Source organism: Scleropages formosus, chromosome 4 (assembly GCF_900964775.1).
Source record: "Scleropages formosus chromosome 4, fSclFor1.1, whole genome shotgun sequence".
Taxonomy (NCBI): domain Eukaryota; kingdom Metazoa; phylum Chordata; class Actinopteri; order Osteoglossiformes; family Osteoglossidae; genus Scleropages; species Scleropages formosus.
Genome location: NC_041809.1, coordinates 12,300,655 through 12,327,894, shown reverse-complemented (window position 1 = coordinate 12,327,894; position 27,240 = coordinate 12,300,655). Strand labels below are relative to the sequence as shown.

The 27,240-nt window shown below is 39.7% G+C and overlaps 1 protein-coding gene across 2 annotated transcripts in view; it reads right to left on the bottom strand.

Annotated features, from left to right (window-relative positions):
* Positions 1-27,240, bottom strand: part of fmn2a (formin 2a) — a 75,553-nt gene extending 48,313 nt beyond the window's left edge. For both annotated transcript variants that reach the window (XM_029251332.1, XM_029251330.1), the window contains exons 1-7: positions 25,276-27,240; positions 23,434-23,600; positions 19,325-19,478; positions 18,676-18,734; positions 15,317-16,464; positions 14,785-14,929; positions 10,312-10,399 (exon numbers count right to left, since the gene is read on the bottom strand). In XM_029251332.1, coding sequence (XP_029107165.1) covers positions 10,312-10,399; positions 14,785-14,929; positions 15,317-16,464; positions 18,676-18,734; positions 19,325-19,478; positions 23,434-23,600; positions 25,276-27,193 — 3,679 coding nt within the window. In that variant the 5' untranslated portion in view covers positions 27,194-27,240. The remainder of the gene's footprint in view (positions 1-10,311; positions 10,400-14,784; positions 14,930-15,316; positions 16,465-18,675; positions 18,735-19,324; positions 19,479-23,433; positions 23,601-25,275) is intronic.

Genomic DNA, 27,240 nt, shown 5'->3' with positions numbered 1-27,240 from the left:
AATATGCTGATCTTTCACAATATATCAAAGGAGGCAGAATTAATAAATGTTTAATATTGAGCATAAAGGCTGCATGTGATTTACAGTACTACTGGCTGGATTTTGTCAGCTAAGAGGGGACATCTACCCACCCCACACTCCTTTCCCCACACTTTCCACGATTAGTGTTCAATACCACTGCAAATGTGATGCAAAGCAAAACAAGGCAGATAATTTCACATTTGCCCAGACCCGATTCATGATACAGAATGCTTTTTTCATTTCACGGAGACCACACAGATGCAATATTTCAGACTGCAAATTTAAACACATTCGTAAAAAAAAAATAGCAAGCAGTGGTATTAAAAACAGGTAGTAATTCTCTCCAAAATGAATAAAAAACTTAAAACAGTACAGATAATAGACTAAATGCCTAAAGAAACATTTTGATAAATTTCATATGAAAGTCTATACTGTATGTATTATAGTTTCTTATTGTCTAGATCAGACATTTGACCGAATTTGTCCGAATTTGTCCATCTGCTTCCTATGGCTTTGCATGTTTTCTTGATACAGACAGTCTGTCTAGAACATTCTGGGCCACTTTATTCTTTTATTTCTTATGTTTGTGGAATTTATGTGAACGTGTTTTTTCAGTCTGTACTCCACTGAAGCATTCTAGTGTAAGCCTTATGCTACAGAAGCTTCTTCTTTACTGAAGCCTTACTTGCCTTAGTATACCTAGTAAATCCAGTTAAAGCTATATTAATATGTAATTTATTGCCACATGTATATTTAGTTTCAGTTGCTTCTCCATGTTTTTGCAAATAATCTGATATTGTTTCTTATAATTTATGAACAGACAGCACTTAACTCATACACACCTGGGAACAAGTACACTAATGCTTTGTTTCATTATAGCAGTGAAAGCACAAGCCAGCACACACACTGGACCTCTCTGGAATAAGGTGAAGACCCCTGTAATATAGGGTGGACATACAGTTTGACTTGTTAAGATCAACTGGAATATTAAGGGTGTGGTTGGTTGTACTGTTTACTGGCAAAGAAATTTGAAATTGCTCCAAATGGCAGTTCTGTCCTCTGAGATAGAATTAAAAGGAAAAATTAACATTTTAAGACTCAGGTTGACATAAACCAGACATCTAAGCATTTACAGACTACTGTCATAAAAGCACGCCAGACATATTCTCATCATGGAAATCTAAACTAAAATAAACATGTTCAGAGTGTGCTTACTTAAGCCTATAAAACTAAAAGCTAACAGCTTGGAGTGTAGCCTTAGACATGATTATTTTATTTACAATACTTTGTTTTTGAAAGTTTCAGTAAAATAGTACTGTACATACAGACTGAACAGCAGACAGGCACATGACGGCTATCAAAATAAAGATAATTAAATGCACTTTTTACATGTATTGCCAAATTATACAGGTTAGCACAGCAGAAGTTTTAGTTTACTGTAATGAATTTATTTAATCACTTAAAGAAATTTAACAATAATCAAATAAAACAGTGACATTTGACCCTGTAGCAAACCACAAAAAACTAAATGTCAAACCACACAAAATTCTATGGTCATTTCCTTGGAGCTAACCAGAGTTTTTCATGTTCTGCCCCAGTCCTGGGGACACCTTTTTCCCCACTGAAAACCATGTCAAATTCCAATAATAATAATAGTGAGTTTCAGTATCTTAGTTTCCTTATAATGTTATAAGTTTTATTTATGTACGAACATTGTATGTTTGCCAAAAATACATACACACACACACACACACACACACACACATTTTCTGAACCGCTTGTCCCATACGGGGTCGCGGGGAACCGGAGCCTAACCCGGCAACTCAGGGCGTAAAGCTGGAGGGGGAGCAAAAATACATATGAATATTACTAATTATTACTCTCTATAGTCGACACATTTTGCCAAGGCAGCTGAGAATGATTTACTCATTTATAATGCAATGTATTTTGCTGGAGCAAATCAAGGTAAATACGTTGATCAAGGTAACTGTTGAATAATGGATAAATCTTTATGCAGCTGCTTGTGAGATATATATTGGTTAATTCTTGGAATGTGACAAATTAACTGTGCTTTAAAGTCTCCATCCAAGTCTCTCTTTCCGTCATTGTATTTTCTATGAGATATACGTCACTTTGGAGAAAAATGTCCACGAAATGAGAAAATTTGAACGTAAGGGTACCATGACAAGAGCAAGAGTTTTAACAAGGGGTTTTCAGATTGTAACCCCCAATGTTTTAGAAACCTATCATACTGTCAGTATTTTTGCTCACATTTACATTAACCTAAAGAGTTTAAAATCCTTCCTTTTCTTTATTCTATCAGCTTTCAAAAAGCCATGATTCTTGCACTCACATCCTAGTAACTATCTGTGGAAGGCACCCTAAGGGGCACTAACAGTGCGGTCAGTCAGTGTCCCAGACAGAAGCCCAAACAGTGCCTCTGACTCTGTCTCACTCTCTTTCACAAAGGAGAGAAGCTTCGTCCCTCCTGGGTTAAGCGGAGTGAACTCAAAGGTAGGTTGGTTGCTGGAGGAGTAAACCTGTGTATGAAGGCCTGGGCAGCTAAGAACACAGATTTATCACCTGAAGGTTGTTGGCAAGGAACTGAACCAGGCTAAGGTCAGTTGCTTTGGATGAAAGCATTAACTAATAAACAAAATGTTATTATGTATTATTAATATGGGCAGTAACAGCTGGCTTACATTTAGGTCTGCTATGCTTGTGATAACCACAGACGCCCTCACAACTGGGACCACTGGCTAATGGTCTCTGGTGGATGATACTGGACTCTCAACATTGACCAATAATGAGAAAGAACACTGCAAGTTCAATGCAGACCTTAGCCATAGACATATTCTTCTGTCGTCATGTTATTGTTATATGGATTTGAATTAAGACTAATTTTCCCTCTGCTCAGCAAAGGGCATACATTATGGATGAGAAATTACATATTTTCAGTGAAAGATTTCACAGACAGCATATCACAAGTATGTATAATTTGCAAAGGGGATATCTAATGGGATTTTAATTGCTGGTTGGCCAATTCACAACTTTGATGTCCAAACCTCAGCCAGTCTAGACCCAGTGGACATCCCATAAATCTGGCAGAACATTTCCTCTTTGGGGAACCGTAGTTATGCAAGTAACCTAACAACATCACTGTAATGGCTTTTAACGTGTGGTTCAGTGAAAAATAAACTTGATGACTTGGCAAACACTGAACAAAGAATCAGCGCAAGACTAGGAAGTGAGTTATTCATTGTCAGAGTTTTAGCCACCACATAAAAATTCTGTGGCCACAAAAAAAGGAAGAAAAAAAAAATCTAAATTACATACATTTATTTTATATTTTCCGATTTTTGCACAGACTTCTTTCCAGTGAAATGAAATAAAACCTAAAAATGGTTTACATGGATTTTGACTCAGTCATGATTTATTGGTGCTATTACAGTTATTAACTTGCAACTCATTTGAACAAAGGAAAATGTAAAATAAATAATACTAGTGGAGGCAATCATTCATTTCAAGAAAAAGACTTTTTCAAAGGAAAATTAAACTCCAAATTTCCACTTAATCTGCAGTATTACTTGGTTTTTAGCTAAATAAGACATATAAACAGTAAAACATCATGCTGTCACCGGAGACTAAGAGCATTATTACTAAAGCTACTGCTATATCTGTAAAATAGCTTTATCGCCTGATACTGATCCATTAAAAATACAGATAGAAAGGTCTCAGTGTCCAGCCCTGTTAAGGAGTTACAAATGTATTTCCAGTAAGTGAAGGCTGGAGCCATGTTCATGAGACATCAATATTTTGAAAAGAAAATAATGAAGTACAGTTATTTGCCTTCTTCATTGAGTACCAGCCCACAGGGTTCTGAAAACAGAGGTGTCCAATAAGCATCTTAACCGGAACGAAAGAGCTCTTGGATGTGTCTGCTGTTACCAGCAGCAATGTGTTGTGCTGCTAAGCCACTTGCTGTCAGTTCCTTAGATATTTTTCTTGCCAAGTCTCGCACATCGAGCCTCAGATCTCAAGATAATGACTTAGGAGTAAACCTGGTGCCGTGGCCACGCATGGCTAATGTTATTCTGGGCAAGTAATAGGCCTGACAGTCCTCTCCATAGAACAGTGAATAACCACTGAACTTCAAAGCCTCTTGTATGGAGAAAAACGCCAGGAGTACAATGTGATTTATACTCATCCTCTTATAAATTATACTCCTGTAAATTATGACTCCCTTTTTAACGGCAGTATTCATCTGTAGATCAGGAAGCAAATCACCCTGTGAGTCGTGGGAATGTGCACATGCAAATGGAAGCCATTTCATTTTTTTTTTTTTTTTTTAATTTTGAACAGCCGGCAGCAGCAGCAGTGCAATCAGATGACTAAATAAAAGTTGTAGGATATGGGTTATAATTACAGTTGGATTAACAGTTTCTCACATTTCTAAAAACATGTTCTTAATTTGTTGTTTTAATTAAAGTTATTTAAGTTTAGCCTCTACAGACTAATGGTGATTGTGAGTAAAATCACATTGCAGATTTTATATCTGAAAAATACCAATGTAACATGCATCAAAATAACTGTATAATCCTTATGGCTAGAGCATATCTAGAAATAGCCATGTATATACAAACCACATGGCTTACATTAATCAGATAAAGTTTAAATACAAATTTTATTGGCATCAGTTAAAAGTTAAAACTACATACATACTTTTTACATAATAATGTGAAATACTGAAAGAACAGTGACCAACAGTCGTTCTTTCCTCCTTTCAAAAGGTTCAAGCAACTCACAATAAATCTAGTCATCCACAGCAGAATACTTAATTCCTTAATAACCATATACTTATGGTTTATATTATTTAACAGATGTCTTCAATAAAGAAATAGCCATACATACAGTTAACATCTACAGTTAAAATCTGTGAAATAACTGAGATATTACTTAGATACACATTGCAAGAGATTAATGTTGTTTGTCAAATATTCATGAAATATTAGATAACTATTTAACCATATGTAAGAGATAATATTTAGGACTAGGAAGAAAAAGGAGGAAAGATAAATTACACTGGTAGTAATTGCAAAAGTTTAAGTTAAAATGAGAAGGAACTTAATGTAGCATAAAAATAAATCACGTTTAATAATTATGAAATGATTTAAGACACATATCAGCACAGCTTTTTTTTTTTTCCCTGATTTGGCTGATATGTCCTTTGCCTAAAAAATGACTGAAAGAAAGGAAAACAGTTGACACCGCATCACTTTCAACCTCCTCCCTCCAAAAAAAAAAAAAAACTTTCCCTCTCTTTTACTATCCTCCTCTCTTGATAACTGCCATATTTCAGTGGAGCTGTGCTCCGCGGTTACCACAAGCCCAGATGTGGGCAGGGCCTCCTCCATCATTTGGTTCTCATTATTAACTCAAACAGAGTCAAATATTTGACTGAGGGAAGGGACCATATCATTGTTTTCAGATTTCCCCCTATGACTTAACGGCACTCTGTCCGCCGGCTTCCAAAATACCGAGTACCTCTTGGCGCCAGCGCTGGCGCCTCTCTCTACATATGTAACTGCAACCGAAAGTGTTTCAGGAAGTCACAAAAAAACTTGCATGTCCTCGAAAAACACACTGAACTTCAAGTCTGTGCTGAACCATTGCGTGCCGTCCAGCTTGACTCTGCAATTAATTCAGTGTGAATTAAACCAAATAAAGAGCTGGGTTCATAACAATGATCAAAGTTTGTTGTTTGGTACTTGCTTGTGTGTCAGCAATTGCTTTATTATGAATAAGGTACGTCATAGCTTCTTTAGGCCTTGCATGCTCCCGCCTCTTACTGCCGACTGGATCCAATATGTTTGCCGCAGTGCATCACTTATTGTCCACAGCTGTGAGGGTCCCACAGACTCCTCGGGAATGGGTTTATTTTTGCATGCTTTACTGCCATATATCAACAGTTAAATCCTGATCACCTCCTGATACGTGATGGTATTGGTATTGGTATTCCCTGTTTCAACTGCATGCTGAATCTTTTTACTATCAAATATTAATGTATGGCTGAACAATGAAGAGTATTTACTATAGCAGGAACATACGCAGACAGGGACTAGTAATGTTGTGGTTAGGACTGCTGCCTTTGGACCCAAAAATTGCTGGTTTGAATCCCACCTCCAGCTGTAGTACCCTCGAGCAAGGTACTTATCCTCCATTGCTCCAGTAAAATTACCCAGCTGTATAAATGGGTAAATAAATGTAAGTTGATTTGGAGAAAAGCACAAGTTAAATGAATAAACATGGAGTGCAAAACGGCGACATTAAGTTAGGACCCTTAATCTGATTTGATAGGGATTTCATAGACATTTAGTTTAAATGCTACACACAGTTAAGATTAAAACAAAATTTTATGCATTTTCTTTTACAGTATTTTAAAACGATATGCAAATGAATGAATGACACAGATTGGATTCATTCAAAATCAGACTGACCTAGTAAATTACTTTCCATTGTGCAGTAACTTACTTCCAGTAACTTCTAAACCAGATAGCTTTTTAAACCAGTTGCTTGGAAGGATGCCCAGCAGGCTGCGGAAAAGACTATGGCCATGGAGGTGCATGGCCATTATTCTCACACTGAGGATAATGACCAGTATCTCAGATGTAGCTGTCTCGGCGCAGGGATTCACTTTATTTCCTCAAGTAACTATTACCTTGTGTGTTGGAAAACTTTGATGAAGAGAAAGGTGGCATTTAAAATGTTACAGCAGGTACTGTAGATACACACAGCAGTGAAACACGTTTAGGGCTGTTCTCATGGTACATATCTTTTATAAAAAAGTTGTAAATTACACAGTGAATTATTTTATATTACTTACTTGTCACATGCTATTGAAAACAATCAATATACATACTTGTTCCTGGACTTACAAATTAGGACCGATGACTATTTGTACCTTGTTGTACCTTGTTTATAATTCCCAGTCATTTTGACCAGTAAATCACAATCAATAAAAGCTCAGTAATAATAATACAATAATCCTTGATGCATTTGCATGGTCTGTTAAACATGGCATATAGCTACAAGATATTACTTAAAGTAAAACTCTTTTACTAAAGTAAAATTCAGTACAATTTAGTTATATATACATATTTATTTATAGAAAATATTTATTTTATATATGAAAAATTTTTATAACCGACAGCAGTGGCACAGCAGGTAGGTGCCTCATGAGCACCTGGGCTGTGCTTTTCATCATTCATTCAAATCCAATAATGTGTGGAGTTCATATGCTCAACCCATGTTCATGTGCTTCTTCTCCCAGACCAAACATGTGTTCCAGTCCAGACTCAATTGCATGTTGTGTGTGTATGTGTGTTTAGCTTGCTATGGACTTGTACCTAAGCTCTAGGACAAGCTTTGGATCACTGGGTCTCCACGTTGAACTGGCAGCTGAAGATTGGGATAATAATTTTTTATATCCTCAAGCTACATTAAAATTAGAGTAATGTAACATTACTTCAAATATGCAGAATGAGTCAAAAGTTTAAGTATACTCCGTATATTCTATTTATTCTGTATATTCTGTAAGTACATTCTGGAAGTTAATTGTTTATCATAAATGATGATATTTTCCTATGGGTGGTCATTTCATTGAAAAGTACAACATTTTTAATTGTCTTTTTTGATGCATATTTACATATCTTGAAGCACATGTAATTAATCAACTTGGTTTTAAGCAGGCATACCTTAATTTTCTATGAGTTTTGTAAATGTGTCTGCACAAATTGATAGGCAGTGTTGACCAGTCCATCCCAGAAGTGTGTTTAGTGTTCATTATCTTCACACCACTTTCAATTTTCACTTCGAATACAGCAGCCTGACACTCCTCTCTGTTTTCTGCTTTCTTTCTGTTACTGCCATGTATCAGCTCAGAGGGTAAAGACAGGCGACGGACATCTGCTCTGCTACAACAGAAATTTTAAAACTTTTTTAAATATTAAAAATAGTTTTCATCTAAACATGAGAAAAATTAAATTGAATATAGAACATTTTTATCTTCAAAAATTTGAATGCCAATTATCTGCAGTTTAAGAAGCCAGTTTTTTTTTTTTTTTCTTTTTTTTTTTTTTTTAAAGGGAACAAAGAGTCACAGATGGAAATCTTTATAATAATGAGTTATCTATCATGGCAGAGAATAGATTAAAAATAATTTCTGAAGGTACTTCAGACAAGCTTTTGCCAAAAGCAGATCTTGTAATGACATTTATATTCAGGTTAGAAAAAGAGTGAACCTGAAATTAAAAGATGCTTACTAACAGCATGGCCACATGCAGCCATTATTATACAGAGTGATTCAACACATGTTCTTATCCAAAGAATTATTAGCAAGACACAAAAAATATGTGCTTGAAAATAAAGAAACGGGGATATGTGAGCTTCCACAATATGAAACCACTTGAAGATCTGAAGCGAAATCTCTCCTAAGTGCCCAGAAGTACAATGGTGTTGTTTATCATTTTTTATTTTTCTGAATGGGAGCAAGAAATATAGCCAGAAATAATGAATGTTACTGGCAACAATTTAAGGGAAATATGTGTTCGGTCTTTGAGATGAGTGCTGAGAAATGCATTCCTTGAGGGACGCCGCCATCACATACTGCCTGATTTATGAACGGCAGACCCTTTCTAGACAGTCTCGTTGTGCTGCACCCCTTATTGATTTCCCAGCAAACCTCAGAAGCTGCCTGAGCAGGAGAAGCAGCGAGGAGACAGCGGTCACCCACGGCCCTTTTGGCATCCCATGCACAGGGAGGTTTACCAGCGGGGAACCTCTCGGCTCTTAACTTCAGCAAAAACCAAATAAAAGCACATTTGATTATGGTCCCCATGTTGTGGTGGAAATCTGTTTAGGACTTTTTTTTTTTACTTCCAAGTCAATGAGAGGTGAAAATAAGGGGAAGAGGAAATGTTTGTAGCGGGAGTTTTTTTTTTTTTCTTTTTTGATATGGTATTTATACAACAAAAGTGGTGAAACAGTGCAGAAAAAAACAAAATTAATATGGATGACTGTGTATATTTTACCTCTCACCTCTTCCAGATTCACTTCGCCCATGATCTTTTAAGTTCATGTGAGGTGTAAATGTTCATGCACTATAACTTTAAGATCATGCCTGGATAAATCTTTACACAGCTACTCCTGTAATGTAACGTAAATGTTTCTATGTATCTCAAAAAGAATATTACCAGAAAGGTGATTTGGAATCACCGATATTCTGATAAAATTTTACGCAGCTACCGGTGTGATGAACATTGGTTCATATGGTGGAAAGAAACAAATTAACTGTACTTAAGAATTACGTGTCTGCATCTAAGTGTCTCTTTCTGCTAATATAATGAACACATTGTATTTTGTATGTAATGTACATCGCTTTGGAGAAAAGTGTCTGGTAAATGAATCCATCCATCAATAACAACCTGTCCTGAGCAGGGTCATGGCAAGCCGGAGCTTTACTCAGCAACACAAGGTGCAGGGCTGAGGGGGGAGGGGACATACCTAGGATGGAACACCACTCTGTCGTTAGATACCCCAAGCGGGACTTGAGCCCCAGACCTACCACACAGCAGCCACTGACTGAACCTGCCGTGCTGCCATGCCACCGTGCCACCCTGCCCCCCGAATACAGGTAAATGTTAATGCATTGACTTGCAGTCTTTTCTGCTTACTCTTCTTGATTCCCAGACAGAATTCCCACCACCTCCAAATCTGACTACAATAGATAGATATTTACATTTATTCATTTAGCTGTCTCTTTTCTCTAAAGTGATTTACAATGTTAGGTTACCTACAATTACTAATCCAGTTAACATAGCTGAGTAATTTATTGGAGCAACTTAGAGTAAGTACTTTACACTTCACTCAAGGATACTACAACAGTAAATGAGATTTGGCAATATTTGGATCCACAGAGAACAGCTCTAAGTATTGCATCATCAGCAGATATATTTTACACAAACTTACTGACACATGTCAGATAGCTGAACATATATGTGATAATGGCCTCAAGTGGGTTTTTTTTTTTCTCTTCTTGGTGGGGGGAATCTGCAAGATCAACAGCCTTGTTTTCCATCATCTTTGGCTGTATGACTTCTTGAAACAGGAAAGAAAAATCTCTGCAGATGTGGCTGATTCCAGCTGTTTCTTCCACCCATTTCAAGAGAACATTTTGTTGAGATTTTTACACATGGAGTACCAAAGGGGATGAAGCAGAGACTGATTACTCACCATGTTGGATGTCCTTCATGTCCAGGTGAAGGCTGGACATAAGAATCCCCACAGCCTGTGACCGCTTGTTGTTCAGCAGCTTCACCACCTGGAGAACAGAGAAGAACACCAGTGATCATACTGTCAGTTTAGACCATTTAGTACCTGCTTAACATCCCTGGAACAGAATGAGACAAGTGCAATTGTTCAGAGTCCATTTTGGATCCTATAACAGTCAGGCTCATCTTTTTCTTATGAAAGGAAGTTCAGTTTAATTTTTTTGAGGGATGCAGACAGAATTTTACAAGGAGAAGACACAAAGTGCTACAAGACTGGTATTTCTTGTTTTTTTTTTTTTTTTTTTTTACAGAAAAGATATCTGCCTTTGGTTTAAATATCTTTGAGGAGAAATACATATTTGCTGTATTTGCTTTCCTCAATAAATACAGCATATAGGCCACAAAAAGGCCATAAATACAGCATTTTTGTATTTCTGTATGACCTTTTTCAAATGATTGTGAAATAGTCAGCCTTCTTTGATCATAATGCAATGACCTAAAATTGTATTTAGAAAATGATTTCCAAAAAAAGCATTATTTTATCAATATTTTTTTCCATTTTACAATTATTTGTGTTTATATGAGTGTGAACTTGAGAGTCTTGAACTTCAGCAAAGTATCTTAATTGCTCCAGTAAGAATACTCTGCTGTGCAAATGGATAAATCTTTATAAATACCTTTGCGGCAGGTAAATAATTTTCAGTCATGAGTTATGCTAATATCATTGTCCTGATCACGAAGAACCTCTGCTATCTGCTATTCTTGGCCTTTTGACCCCTGCTCTCCTTTGACAGGCGGTTGGTCAGCAAACAGTGAAACAGGGAGCAAGGGGAGTGGAAGGTTCAACGAACAGTTACAAATTAATAGCTTCCATTTCTCAGCGGCAGGCAGCTATGACAATTTTATGCTCTCTCTGATTAAATAATTAATCTCAAGGGGTCTTAAACACATGCCAAGATTTTGCTTTGAGTGATGAGGGCCTTTTGACTTCAGGACAAAGACATAGCTGTGTTCGATGTTTACCTCCAAAACAAGAGAACAAACGCCAGCTCTAGCTGCCACATTTCCAAGCACCTTGACTCTGAGTGGTCAGAATCTTACAGTGAAGCTCTTGCTGCCCTGGAAGTCTGGAACTATTTCACAGTATAAACAAAACTAAATTCTAGGCCTTAGATATGTAAACAGGCTGATCAGGGCCTTTTCTTTGTTCTCTGTCAATTTGTCACAAGGAACTATCTCCAGAAGTCAAACTAAATAAACAATATGGATTTTCAAAAGCTTTGTAGCATCATCCATAAAGGAAATAGCTGTCACTTATGTTTGAATATGTCATGAAGACATGAGTCAATTCGAGCAAAGTTTTGCAAGTAATAAAACATACACATAAAAAAGACTGAATTAAATGCCACACAGAAGATAGATAGATAGATAGATAGATAATTTACTGGGAAATAAACCCCTCCCTGGACTGTTAGTCACTATCAGACAAGCAGAACATCTTCCACTATTGGTCACAGATATCATACTCACCCTGGCATTGTTCCTTACAGATGTGTTATTATTCCCTAGAATACCCTGACACCTCCCTTTAAATTTGTTAATTAACAATATGCTTGTAATTTGCAGATTACAATGGCTCACATAATTATTTTAACCATAAAATGACATGGACAATAACATTCAGAAACATTTCAACTGCATTATACGAGTTTGAAAAGTAACAGTGTTCTGTTACAATGACATTTAGGGCCATTTCTTTAAAATATTTTTACATGACACACCAACACCCTCTTCTATACAGCTCACTACCATCAGAAGCACGCAATATAACAAAAACCCAGTAGAAGTATACATGTTCATTTAATGTTATGAAATATTTTCCTTTCAAATCTGTTCAACATATACAACATACATAAGTATCCATAATTCAAGATGCATGTAGAATCTATAAGAAATTCTGGATGACTTTTTACTTAGTCAACCATCTTATTTATCCTCAAGCTTCCCCAACCTCGTTTCCACTGGACCTGCAAAGCTATCAGTTTTGATCAGAAATGAACCTAAGAGACAAATTTGTTCTCGATTAGACCGTCAAAGCAAAAGAATAAACAAACACGGAATTGTGCGGGATGGTAATGTCAGACAAATGTTTGAGTCTTAGCCCAGAGCAACAGCGTTTGCCGAAATTCTTTGATCATTGCCATCCTGTATTCGGCTAGAAGACAGAACAGCTGGAACGGCTGACGGAAATAAATAAATATATATTCCTCTAAGCCCTAACTCTGATTTGGCTTCACAAACAGAGACATTCTCCAAAAAAACAGAATATTTTAATATCAGTGGCTACAGGGAAAACACAATGGAATAAAATGGAGCTAACAGTGGCCACTGTTGTGCCACCTCATTGTGCGCTGCATGTGAAGGACTACCACAATGCTCCTGGTTATTTGTTATTAGTTGGTGACCACTGTGGGAGTGGAAATTTGAATTTACAGTATTAAATGTTTGAAGGAATCTGTGCAAAAATAGTGAAGGGCAGTTCTCTTTTTTGCAACACGGATGCAAACTGACTTCCAGGTGGGTTTACCCAGGGATATGCAGCATGAAGCAGGGTGGTCCTGGCAAGGCTGCCTCAGATGCTGAGGAAGGGGTTTCATGACCCCCACCGCCATCCTGCTTTCCATCAAGAGAGGCCTGTGGATCCTCAGAGCCCTCATCTCTTCAGAGCTGGTTCAGTACATAAGGGTTTTCAGTCAACTAAATACACAGTAGTTGTCTGTGAGAGGTGAGTGCCAGAACTTCCCACACTTTTACAGAAGCTCCCCAGAAAAAACTTATGGTGCCAGATGTAAAGATATGTTCCATGAATGTGATATGACAAAGTATGACAAGAACCATAATGTTCTGTGGGATCTGAATGAGCAAATCTCAAATCAGACTACATTGTTCCTGAGAGTTATGCTTCATGCTGAAGACTGTTTCATTGCATATAGGAATCTGATGGATGGATGGATGGATGGATGGATGGATGGATGGATGGATGGATGGAGTGGAGATATGGCCCATACATGGTCCGACTGATATGACTGACAGCTATAAGAAGTGAACTGTGTCACAGATGCCACTGCAATGAACTCAACCTGTCAAGAACCTTTAAGTCTGAAGCTTATTAAATACAACAGTAAGTAATGTATGACTGAATAATTTGCAATAAAGAAGGCATGAAGAACATGCGAGTGGGCCACAATTGCTAAGCTGTGCTACAAGCAATAAAGAACAACTTCCATAAGAAGGTAGCAGGTAGCGCAGTGATTAGAGCTACAGCCTTATACTTGAAGAGCACATGTTTGAATCCATACTTCCCGTGAACAAGGTGTGTATCTTGCATTGCTTCAGGAAAGATTACCCAGATTTAAGAATAGGTCAATCATTGTGAGTAACACTAGGTCACTTTGCAGAAAAGCACCAGATAGATAAATACATGTAAATGTTTAAAGAATACTGTACACCCATGATGAAACATTTATTCATTTAGCAGATGCTTTTCTACAAAACAACACGAATCTCAAGGGAAAAACAATGTGTGCGTTACATTACAACAGAAACAGAGATTTTACATGGAGACATGAGATTCTATGTTCCTTTCCACCATATGAAAGAATCCCTTTGCTAGAAATGTCACGTTGAACATACATGGAGATGAATGTAGAAAGCACACACTAGAAGAGACTGGGGCAAAACTTTGGCTGTCACACTGAACTGTGGCCTTCTCATCCATCCTGACTGTCATCTACCCAACCCACACGAGTGACACTGACCCCAACCCCCGCACCCCCTGCATTGGCTGCACGCGAGATACTTGCTCCACTGTCTTTATTGCTCCTTTGAGAGACTCTGACTAAACCTCTGCCTATACAATACCCACAACCTCCACCTCCAAACATCCCATCCTCATATCATGTGCAAACATGTGTAAACAAAGGTAGTGGAAAAGGAAAGTCACCACTTTACACTCCTGAAGTGAGGAAAATTTGACTTTGATACTGCTGAGGAAAACCCTGAACACACATAATCATAATTATTCCCAATCTTAGCCTGTCTAGACTTTTCATTACTTGGACCTCAAGAACATTCCTTAAGTTGGTGTCAGAATGGCCGTTTGCCGTTTTTCTTTTGAATTTCATCCCGCTGACTGTATATCTGCAGACTGTGGACAGCTAAACTAATGTCGTAACCATTCTTTTCAAAGTAACAGCAATAATTTCCAAAGTACCTTTCGACAGAACAGCAATCCTTCCCAGTTTTTTTGAGCAACATTTTTGTGACTGACTTCATACCTGAATGCCCCATTACTAATTTTTTTTTTTTTGGCCACATATTATATGTTTTTAATATAATACCTTCAAGATACATCAAGTGGAGATTTAAAGCTCACCTGTTGTGCTTTTGATTTTGTGATGGTGTCTGAGAGGGGCTTCTTCTTCTCTTTCACTGTGGTTTTAGAAAACAGCTCTATAAACTCATCAAAGTCCACCGATGGCTCCTCGACCATCTCCCAAACCAGGGATCCACTTGCTTCCCTTGATAGAGAAAGCATTTCATTATTGCTCTGGACTACATGTCACAGCTTGGTATTAAAGCACATTGTGTGATCAATGCATTTAGCCATTCTATTTTATTCAAATATGAGTCACACAGAGAAATGTCATTAAGCAGACAATGTACTTTAGATACTGTCAAACAGGGATATGTCCAGTTATTTAATGTTTCAATTAAAATATTATACAACACCTGAAAGTTTTTTTGTATATTGTGCATACAATTAAACTATGCTTAACTGCGAAAAAGCTGCATGTCAAGGAAAAATTAACCATTTTCAAATTTGTCAGAACACAAAAGTACGCTCACAAATCTAAAAACACACCTACAGTGAGCATTTGTCCTCTAGAAACTAGTCATCAACATACTTTTTCGCATGCAGTTGTATCCTGGTCCAGTATAGTGGCTTCATGGGGCGGGGGGGTTCAATGGCAGCTTTTTGGGGCTTTTTCTCCTGTGCCAAACCCAGTGCATACAAGCCTGCTGGCAGGGGTGGTGGAAGGGATCCAAAGGATGCTGGTAGCTCCCCAAATCCTGGTGGGAGAGGCAAGGGTGGAGGTGGAGGTCCCATTCCTGGTGGTGGAGGAGGTGGTGGAGGCCCTGATCCAGCAGATTGCAGTGGTGGTCCCATTTCAGGAAGAGGAGGTGGAGGTGGGGGTCCCATCCCAGGGAGAGGAGGTGGAGGAGGGGGTCCCATCCCAGGAAGAGGAGGTGGAGGTGGGGGTCCCATCCCAGGGAGAGGAGGTGGAGGAGGGGGTCCCATCCCAGGAAGAGGAGGTGGAGGAGGGGGTCCCATGCCAGGAAGAGGAAGTGGAGGAGAGGGTCCCATCCCAGGGAGAGGAGGTGGAGGAGGGGGTTCCATGCCAGGAAGAGGAGGTGGAGGAGGGGGTCCCCTCCCAGGGAGAGGAGGTGGAGGAGGGGGTATCATCCCAGGAAGAGGAGGTGGAGGTGGGGGTCCAGAGCCTGGCAGTTGAGGAAGCAGTGGAGCTGGTGGCATATCAGAGCTAGGAAGAGGCAGAGGAGGGGGTGTTGGTGGTACCATAGTACCTGGCACCAGAGATGCTGATTGGCCAGGTAAAGGGGGTGGGGGTGGAGGTGGAGGCGGAGCTCTGGGTAAGACAGGTAAAGGTGGGGGAGGGGGTGGTGGCTGAATCCCACTCTGCTGCTGTTGGCACATACATATGAAATGAGGCTCTGCCTTGGGGGTCACTGTCATAGGGACCTGGGGCAGGGAGGAGTCAAACTCGTTGGGCTGAAACCTCTCCTCCACAGGTGACGTCTGTGCCGATTTGGCCTCCAGGTGTCCCATCATCACCCTGTCCTCAGTCTGCTGGTCAGCGTTGCAGACATCTCTCTGCTCCAGCTCCTTTCCGCTGTGGTCTTCACCTTCCACTGACACATGCTGCTTCTCCAGCTCTGCTATCTTGGTCCTCAAATCCTCGATGGTTTGCTCCAGCTGGTGAATCACACTAACATGCTCCTGCTTCAGGTTAACGGTCTTCGACACAAGTTCCTCCTACAAGCAGCACAGAGGTAGCAATCTGTGTCATCATTGTGCTTCCTTGGCCCTACTATGGTTTATAACCCAAAATTCAGCGCTGAAGCTTTTCACTGCATGTTCAGTTATTGTAAAAACAGCCAAGAAACGGTAGAGGTCAGCGCTTCTACTTATGAGATATTAAATTAAGCGTAGACACTGAAACCTGATGCAGAGGTTCATCGTTCAAGTCACTTGAGGGACCTTCTGTGGTATTCAGCTGTATATAGTAACCTGGTTAAACACTAAGTGGATTTGGATAAAAATATTGATTAAGCAAAAAATAATGACAGGAAACTCTTCCAGTGATAATCAACCCTTTGACTTATCATCACCTCAAGAATCTGTTCTAATGCTTCAGACAGCGAAGAACATAAAGGCACAAATTAATAGAAAAAGCCCACATTTAAAATGTAAGGAAAAAAAAACTCAACAGTGGGCAAGATGGTTTCAAAGATGTGTGTCAGAAGTCAGGGAAGTTCAGAAGTCTAGACTCATTGGTGTCATCGCAGGCTCCATGAAGGGAGACCAAATCTCTAAACTGCTGGTCTGCAGTGACTAAGCATCAAAAGCTCCAGAATAACCAGACCATGAAGGCAGTGGCGAAAGTTAAATGCAAATGCTGCGGGTGCATATTTACCACTGCAATTAAATCCATCCTCATCCTGGCTTAGTGAAATGGGAATGCTACAGTATTACAGCCAGTCACGCTACAAGCCATACTGCTTTTATATTAAGCTGGAAACTTACATAATGGCTGTGCATGATCCTAGCTTTCCAGTTTGTGACACAATATATTCATTAACCGCACATGAACTTTTATTCTTTGAAAGTCTCATGCTGCTCGGTTACTTTAGTCAACAAATATGCTTTTCATTGTAATGTTCATTTATTTTGAGTCCATGACCAAATTACAAATAGTTATTTTTTATAGCTTTTACTTTTACCACTTTTAATTTCTAATAATAATAATAATAATAATAATAATAATAATAATAAATATTTGCATCACAAGCAATATCCACTCCAGCGTTCAGTTTCTGAAATGCTGAAATAATTAAAGTATCCTACTGCTCCCATCTACTGGCAGAACGGTGTCTCTGTCACTGAATGACACCTGAAACATCAAACAAATGTAAGATGTTTGAAACATGTTTTTAATACTTTTTAAATATTTTTCCTTAAAAAAAATCATTGAATAGCTACATGTTCAGAGTTATTTTCATTCATAAATGCTAAAGAACAAGGACTGAAAAGCTTCTTTTTTTTCCATTTACCTCTAGAGGTCAGTGGTGGCAAAACATGCTCACTTGTCAATGAGAAACACTTGGACATCCACTTGAAACATTAATATTTACTCTCGAACTCAAAGGGCTAATTCCTGCAGTAAGACAGAGGACTCTTCGGTATTTGAAGAGTATCTGTTTGAAACTGAGTTGCAATACACACACACAATGTATAACTGCTTCTCCCGACGAACTGGAGCCTAACCCGGCAACACAGTTTGCAAGGCTGGAGGGGGAGGGGGCACACCCCAGATGGGATGCCAGTCCACTGCAAGGCACCCCAAGCAGAGCTTGAACCCCAGACCGAACACACAGCAGGCCCCACCCAAACCCTGAGTAACTAAAGCAGACCATAGATGTTATAGGTTCTAACTGAAAATCAGAAGACCAAAGGTTCGAGACTCTGACTCCTCTAGAGACAGTGTACATGTGGGTTTTCAAGATATATCCGAAAATGTGTGTGTGTATATCCGGTTGCATATTTGCAAACAGTTGTAAACTGAAAATGTTTCTATTCTCAGCAGTAATAGTTCAACTGTACCATGCAGCATAAAGCCATATTGTCTTATTATTATCCGTAATATGGCAAGAAGGTCTTCTGCTGCAGAAGCTACAAAATTCAGTACACACTGGACTTAAAAATGGATTGAAAATGATTATGATGTTTCACATGCTGAATTAAGTGATATTAGCAGTATAACTCAAATATGTTAACCAGACATATTTTATGCATAAAATATGTAGTTGAATAAAAGGGGTAAAATAGTTTGTTGATCCAAGTAAAAATTTTCAGAGATAGAAATATATGATGCAATATAAAACCACATAGAATTAAAGTTGAACACTGCATGGTGTTGAAGGACCCTGAAAAATTTGTCTTCCCATTTCTCATCGCATATCAGACCTGCTGCTCTTGATCTTCATTGTCCTGCTGGCTCTTCATTCCAGGAAGCAGCAGATGCCCTGAAAGGGATGACAGAAGAGTCAAGCCCATTCAAAGGTCATTCACTAGGGATTTAGTGAAATGAGCTGCCAAATGAACAAGTAAATAAATAAACAATTTCAGCTTTGGTATGTTATATGCCTATAAAGGAAGCCTTTTTATCTCCACAGATATTACAGATCCACAGGTATTACAGAAAATGAACATCAAGCAGGATCCTTTCAGCAGTTTATGTACTTCTGTAGTAGTTGGAAGTTACATGTGTATTTTGAGAGCATTCTGTCAGGCTCATTTCTCCAAAGTAACTTACAATTATTTACCCATTAATAGAGCTGGGTAATTTTACTGGAGTAATTTAGGTAAGCACCATGCTCAAGAGTACTCCAGCAGGAGATAAGATTTGAAACTACGATCTTTGGGCTTGGAAAAAGCAGCTATAACCACTGTACTACTAGGTGCCCAATAAGTAAACATTGTGTATTACAATTCAAACAGGAACAGTCAGATACTTAAGGGGACTGTTTGAAAAGGCTGGATATTGAGGAAATATAAACGTACAGGAACTATTTTTGCCCAATGGTAGTTGAAAAATGTCAAATAATTTACATACCAGCCTCTGTGTTGTCATTTTTCAGCGTTTGCTCCTGCTCCCCAGCCTTCTTCGGGGACCACTCAGGCTGGACACGGCCAGGAACCAGACTGTTAGGGTGTTCAAGGGAGTGGGGCGGCTGGCTGACTGCTGCCCAGGTGTATAGCTGGTCTTGCTGTGGTAGGATGAAGAAAAGCTAGTCACAAGCCACTGAGAACATGACTGGTGGACCCAGAAAACAGTAAAAATGTATATATGCATTCATACATACATGCATACATGCATGTAGACCAATCACAGCTCGCATTACATACTGTATCAACCAATCAAATTACTGCAAATTACTGCAAAATGTAGACAGTCAGCACAGCCATCACAAAATGAGAAGGAAAAATAAGGTAAGCTCTATAATTTTTTAAAATAATGTTTGGTTTATTTATTTATTTATTTATTTATTTCTTTATTTATTTTATTTATTTATTGGACTTGCATTCCCCCACCCCAGGAACCTACACATTCAAATAATAAAACTTTGTAACTACATACATGTATGTATACAGTATATGTGTATGTGTGTATGTGTGTATACTATATAAATATACATAAAGTATAGGAAAATACAAAACATTGGAAACAAAAGGATTTTTGAGCAGCCGACACTTCCAATCCCCATTTAGTGTATCGTTCCAGGGATGGATTATTTAACTGTATGTTTATTAATTGTATAATTCCAGTTAAACAGCCATGTTACGTTGCTATGTTTTGCAGAATGCAGTTCATCATGACATTATGAGTTTAGTGGATTTTTAGTGATAACAGAGCAAACTGCAAACTCCAATTTTGATTTTTTTTTATTGCTAAAACACTGTAATATGAAATGTGATTTTAGGTCCTTTTTAAAGTATGCTTATTGCTGAAAGCTTTATTCATCAGAGCAGAGCAAAGTGTCATATCAAAGTGACAAGCTTGTGGATAATTTCTACATCCTCCACACTCTGCATAGAAACTCAAGTAATTGGCATTTCTAAGTGTTCACTAAAAGTATATAAATTAATACAATTACAGTGGTGTGGAGTGATACATGTTTCAAAATTCTTATTTTGACAGAAGCACAGTCCTAAGACTATGAAGTGTAATTGCATTTCAAGCAGATCACTTAGAGTAAACATATTTTGAGGCTTTGCTCCTTCCTGCTATTTGCTATATACTGCATAATAATGTGTATCAGTGTTGCCTTTTTTATAGAAAGAGCATCTCAATGAAGTTCAAAAGCATTCTGATTTTAAGGGAACAATTCTTGGCTGTAAAGTACCACAACCCTCAAGATCCTAATGGCACCCAATTGCTATGAGGACCAAAAGAAACCTATGTGAGCAACCAGATTCCAAGTATTTCAGCTTCCTCAGTAGCAAAGCTGTTTATATAGACTTTCACATTCTCATTGCGCTGTGTTAGATAATGGTGTATGGAAGTTCCTTCGGGCTTCTTTTTTATTTACTTTTGAATGGAATATGATCAATTTTATTGTGGTAATTTGTAACTGGATGGAAGGGGGTTCACTGACCTCTGTGAGGAAACACTCTTATTGAATATTGAAGTTGGGTTTGCATTTTCAGAATAACAGCAGTGTTCCCTGATACTTTATGTGAGAAGAGTGTGTGGTGACATTTAGCATGTTTCATATTATATTGCTCAGAACAATATTTTGGAGGAAGCAACTAAATAAAATGATTAACATAGCATAGTTGGTATAGTATGAATGTTGAGATTGATATTACTTTATTGTTATTGTATGTCTGCTGTAGGGGGTGCGGTGGCGCAGTGGCGCAGTGGGTTGGACCGTGTCCTGCTCTCTAGTGGGTCTGGGGTTCGAGTCCCGCTTGGGGTGCCTTGCGATGGACTGGTGTCCCGTCTTGGATCTGTCCCCTCTGGCCTTATGCCCTGTGTTGCCGGGTGGGCTCTGGTTTTCTGCAACCCCGTATGGGACAAGTGGTTCCGAAAATATGTGTGTGTGTGTGTGTATTTGCTAAAAGCAATCTGCTACATTACACTTCATTCCTAAATCTCTTCTACATCATGTCCACCTCCTGCTACTTGGTGGTCCCACTTGGGAGGCATCTGTATTGAAAGCCTGTTGGTTCTCATGTTTGGGTGTGCTGTGACAAAGTTCCCTCTGTTCCTCAGAACTGCTGAATCAGTTCCAGAATTCAATTAGTGTCTCAAAACCCATCACTTTTGGACTCACACTCTCCTAAACTCTCAACACCTACATAAATTTATACCACACCACCTGCAGTGATAATCTGTGTATTACTTGTGCCAACAAAAATAATGGTGTCAGTCAAGTTGGCCTTTGAGAATAACTTTTACATCTAAAGATTTTTGTCTATCTTATGCAATTCAGAATGCCTAGAGTTTGAGGTTAGTTTGAAGTAAAGCATATTCAAAAGGAATAAATTTAAATATATGTCTGAATTGCTTGTTGATGCATGTCATGTGATCGGAGGGCATTTCTGCTTGACAGTCTTGTGGATGGTAATGATGCTTTCAGCTTTACAGGGCAGGACTCAGTGAGAAGTGATGACATCACCAGAGAACTTCTGCCATACCCACAGAGGCAACAAACTGAGAATCATCCCCCAACCCCCCAGGGGACTGTGAGAGGTCTTATGCAACAAGGGGAGCAGATGGAACAAGTGCTGTGTGTCCTTGTGTGCACATGACCAAATGCAAAGGCTTATCTGTTTAAAGTGGGAACACTTGAAATGGCCTGGAATGGACATCAAATCTTCCCAGACACACTCCAGTCACATGCCACAATAAAAAAAACCCCACATGATAGCAGGATGCATCTACACTGCACAAGACAAGTATTAATGCAGCAAAACCATAATACAGAGTGATAATTCACATGACTTTTTTCCAAAGCATGCACAAATGATAGCTTTACAGCAACTGGGGTAATTAGTTCTCTGTGTGAAAAATGAATAGGCAACATTATTCATGTAGCTGATGTCTTTATTTTAAGCCACTTATAATATTAGTTTTGTATGCTAAGTTATTCACTGTTTGCAGCTACGCCCAGTTATACAGCTGGGTGAGTTTTATAAGGTTAGTACTTTGCTAAAAGGCATTATGCTAAAAGCCATCCACGGATTCAAACTCATAACTTTCTAACTTTCTGACATTAGCCACTATACAACTCAAAGCAGACATAAAGAAAAGTAGTAACAGGAATATGAGGTGTTCAAAATGGTCTCGTAGAGCTAAGCTTTCAGACCCATTATTTAAATACTTATTTATTTTGCTTTCAGGCATGCTGTAAATCTGTATAATTCAGTTCATGCGGGAAACAAGTCCTTGGTGGGTTTTACGGGGAAAAATTTAAAGTCATCAAGATATATTGTATTTTTTATAATGTTTGTGTCTAGCTCTATTAGTTCTATTACTATTTACAGCACTGAAAACATTCATAGTATTGTGGCTTTATGGTAAGGAAGAATTTGAAATTTAGGGTTCCAATGCTTTATTTCTGGATGTCCTCTTTAAGAGGTTTACTAATTTTAGTGGAAGGTTCTGCACCAATTCCCTCTAATGGCTGAAAACTGCTGATGCCAAGTGAAAGGAACACTTAGCAAGAAGCTGTCACTTAATTTTCAGCCTTTTGACAAACTAAGCACTCAGAGACTTTCTCCCTGAATGATGAGCTGTACCAGCTTTGCCACTCTTTTCAAACTCTACTCAGGATTTTCTACATAAATCTTGCAAACTTTGGCAACAGCGGATTGATGTGAAGTACAAGTTCAGCAATTTGACTACATTCGTTCAGCCTCCAAACAACTTAAGTTCTGTCCTGCCTACAGTCATTCAATTATCTGTTTTTGTTTCCAATTGCTTGTTTGATTTACTAAAAACAGTAAACTATGTGTCACTTTTTTACACCAGGAAGCCTGTATATCTGCAGTGAAAAACTCAACTAGTGAGGACCATGAACTTTAATTCCCAGAGCTGAAGATAAATAAATTAAAACTGTTCCGTGTACTTTATAAAGAAGAGCACATGACTCCCAGGAAGTAGACAAAAGAGCACTGTGGCAAAGAATTGCACAGGCAAGAAAACAGTTGTCTCACATTAAACTCAGGCATAGCTTGTGAGTTACTGTCAGTGTGCTGGTCACGGAAGCAGTCGCCGAAGGGTAGCAGAAGCCCCATGGCCAAAATACGGGAGCACAGCTTCTCTGCCTCCTCGCCCTTCGTGCCCTCCTGCTCCCTGAAGAACTTCTCCAAAAGGGTGCGCCCTGGAGGTATAAAAATGAGGTGTAGAGCCAGCTGAGAGACAAGGCAAGGATGTTGAAGGATGATAAGATTTTGTCACTTGGGGTCTTAATGTGACTTCTGAGAGTAGTTCCTTTAATGCAACACTGCCAAAAGCTGGCAAAAATAAACTAAAGAGCATATCATCCATCCATCCATCCATCCATCCATCCAACTGCTTGTCCTAATCAGGGTCGCAGATATCTGAAGCCTATCCTGGAAGCATTGGTGCAAAGCTGAGGGGCATACACCTTGGACAGGACGCCAGTCTTTCACAGAGAGAGCATATTATGTCACAGAAAAATTATTATACCATATGTGTAACTTAAGCTTCTCCAAACAAAGCGTGAATATGCAGTGTTAGTATAGATAGTAATAGAAATACAGAGTGCACTCATTTATAAAGCAATACACTGAAAAAATATTACGATTATTATATTCAAAAATACTGAAGACATACCATGATGTTGAGCTCATAAGCTCATAAGTGTGTTTTCGAAACAACCAGTAACATTCATTTAAAATAAAAAATATAATCTTATTCTAAACAACCAGCAGCTCACAGAGCTGTGCAAGTATTTATTTTTTGACTGATGCTTTACCCAGACTTGCCAAAACACTTTTTTCTTCATAATGTCACTATTTATTCTATTAGTGTCTTATTACAACATTTGTCTCGGGCATACAAAAAGCTCAAAAAAAATCCAACAGCAAAAAAAGCTATCTAGGAATGTAAGAAGAGTGGGAGTTCACAGAAAGGTGGTAGCTCAGAGAAAAGTTGTAGCTCACACAAAGATACTGCAGGACCTTTTAAGAGGCTCAGTGGGTAAAAAAAAAAAAAGAAAAATCAAAACTATTACAGTTATAAAAGGCAAAAAAATGGAGAATAATTTTTTCTGACATCTTAGTGAGCAGTTGGTGTCACAGCTATAAAATATCTGTACCTGTGAGAAGTATAAACCCCAGAAGACTATATTGCATCAAGTCACTCTTTTGAAAAAGGTTATATAACTTGCTTCGGAAAAAAGAAAAAAAAAAGAATCAACTTGCACTACCCTGCTCTCAAATCACAACTTCTCTCAGCAGAAAAATATTAATATTTACTGGGTTTTGTTTCCATACAGAATGAATCTGCTCGTGAAAACGCTGAAACTGAGATGAGATTAATACAGAGGGCACGATTAACAGAACCCTCCGGAACTGCTGTAAACAAGGAACCACAGCCAGACAAACAAGAATATGAATGTCCATGAGGAAACAACCTGGAGGGTATAAAGTACTGTCTGGACAATGGCCTTCTCCTAAATAGCCCTAAGTTAAAATGGATGGAAACAACTTGTTCCTCTTCAGGGCCTTAACGAATTGAGACAAACCAACAGACCTATCCTTTGTGGCTCTTAGACCACAATTCTGAAGCCAAGTGGCCAGGGCTGTGCTTTTGTCATCTGAAGGAAATGACATTAGAAACATTTCTATGCTACAAAGAGCTCTGATATTGAGTGTGTACATGGTACCGTCTGATACAACTGAGCAAAGTAAGAGAATGAGTAATAGATAATTAATGGAAAGAAGAAACTGATTAAGAACTTTCAAAAGAGGAATGTGAAATAGTTGCTGCTGGTTGTTAAGGGTTAGATATAAATGTGACTCTAAACTTACCAGAGAAGACATCCTGGAAACTGCAGGAAGAGACCTGCGCACAGGAGGACCTCCAGCCCAGCAGCTTCCTGTCAGTTCGCAGTCCATCCTCAGAGATCTCATCCTTTAGGTAGTGGGCTGAGTCGGCCTTCCCCAGCCGGACCCTGTCTAGCTCAGAGCATCCAAGGAGACCAGCCGTACTGCAGGACCTCTGCCTCCTCACTTGACGACCCTCGGCCCAGTAGGACAGAGGGCTCTGGTTTGGCAGTGCGATGCCAGAATGGCCCGGGAAGCTCAGCTGCCGGCTGGTGGTATTGACATAGGATGGGTGAATGGGAGGATATGGCTTGACTAAAGTCAAAGAGGACCTCTGTACCCGAGCTGGCCTGGGGCTTTCTGGTGGCTCCTGACAGAAACACAGATTACTTCCCCTTCTGCTTGTCAAGTCATCCTCTGAATCCAGATCCATGCTGCTGATGCACTCCAGTGAGTCTGTGGCTTCTGCTTCACTTTTCACTGCTCCGTTTTCAAAACTTGTCCTTCTTTCATGACCCTTTCTCTCTTCACCCTGACTCTTAGTCTGTTGATCCAGGTGGGCCCCATAGCTCTTCATTAAGTCAAAAGAGGTTCCTGTCAAGTCGGAAGAAAGGTCTTCACCATTCATTTCCTCTGACGGCTCCTCTACGCTCTCGAAGGATGGGGTAAAGCTGTTTTCACTGATTGTCTGGTTAACTGGGCCCTTGGATTTCCCATCAGCTCCGACGGTGAATGGTTGCTGCTCTATTGTGGCAGACGCATGACAGAGGGCTACATCAGATTTGTTTGACTTCTCAGTGTGGTCCTGCTCACTGCTGACAGGCTTGTTTTCCTGATTTGATCTGGCCAGGGAGAAGTTGATATCCGTTGTCACACTGCATTCCTGGGCCAAGGCCTCCCCTTGAAGAGTGGGTTGCCCAGTTATGATGGCGGTTTTCCCTTCACTCCATGGTTTGTCCACAGCCGTTGATATGATAAGCCCCTGTTGAAGCTTAATGGTTTGCTGGATGTCAGACAGCAGATCCTCCTGTTCTGTAGCTGAGTGGAAGCTGTACATGTCCGTGTCAGAGCCCGAACTTGTCCTGCATCCATCTTGTGTCTCTACAGTTGACTGCCGACTGTCAGCTGTAAAGTGGAAACGCTTTACTTCGGTGTCCGACAGTCCCAACTCATCTGCCGAGAAGCTGCTGTCTGGGGCTTCAATCTGGACTGGCACAGCACATTCCTGCCCTGGATGCTGGGAGGTTCGAGTGTCCAGAACATCCTCCTTGGATCCTTTGGCTTTGGACAGGTTCTTACGGAGCCGGATGGTTGAGAACACGGATGTCTTTGAGTCCGACTTGGCCTTCTTTTTGCTTGTGTCCCCTCCTTTCCCTTGTTTACCAGACAGCCGTTTGCTCTGGGAGCCTTTCTTAGTGCTATCCGCATCCCTGCTCACCCCCGGTACATCAGCCTCATCGCCAGTCTCCCCCCTCTTCAGCCTCCCTTCCTGGTTGCCCATAGTCCTCAGCAGACGCACCCCCTTGGCAATGAGACCATTCTGCTCGATGGTATTGTGTGCCCTGCCCCCGTGCGCAATCCTGCTCAGTAATCCCGGCTTGCCTTCCGCTGAGGCAAACAGTGCTGCTGATGCTGCTGACGTCTGCACTCTCTCTCCCAGTCCCTCCCCCACCAGCTCCACCGCACTGCACGACGGGCTGCTGGCGGATCGTCCCACCCGGACGTATTCTTGGTAGCCCCCCTGCTCAATGACAGTCTCCCCCCACAGCTGAGGATGCTGTCGCTGCTGCTGGTGCCTAACCATGCTTGCCAAGCTGCCTTTTCTCCTGTCTTTGAAAGTGGTCCTGAAAAAGCTCTCCTTCAGCACTGGGACCTGGGTTTCTCTTGTCTGAATCGTCTGCATTGTTGAGATCCTGGCACTGAGTTTCCCCACAGTATGGGCCTATCAAG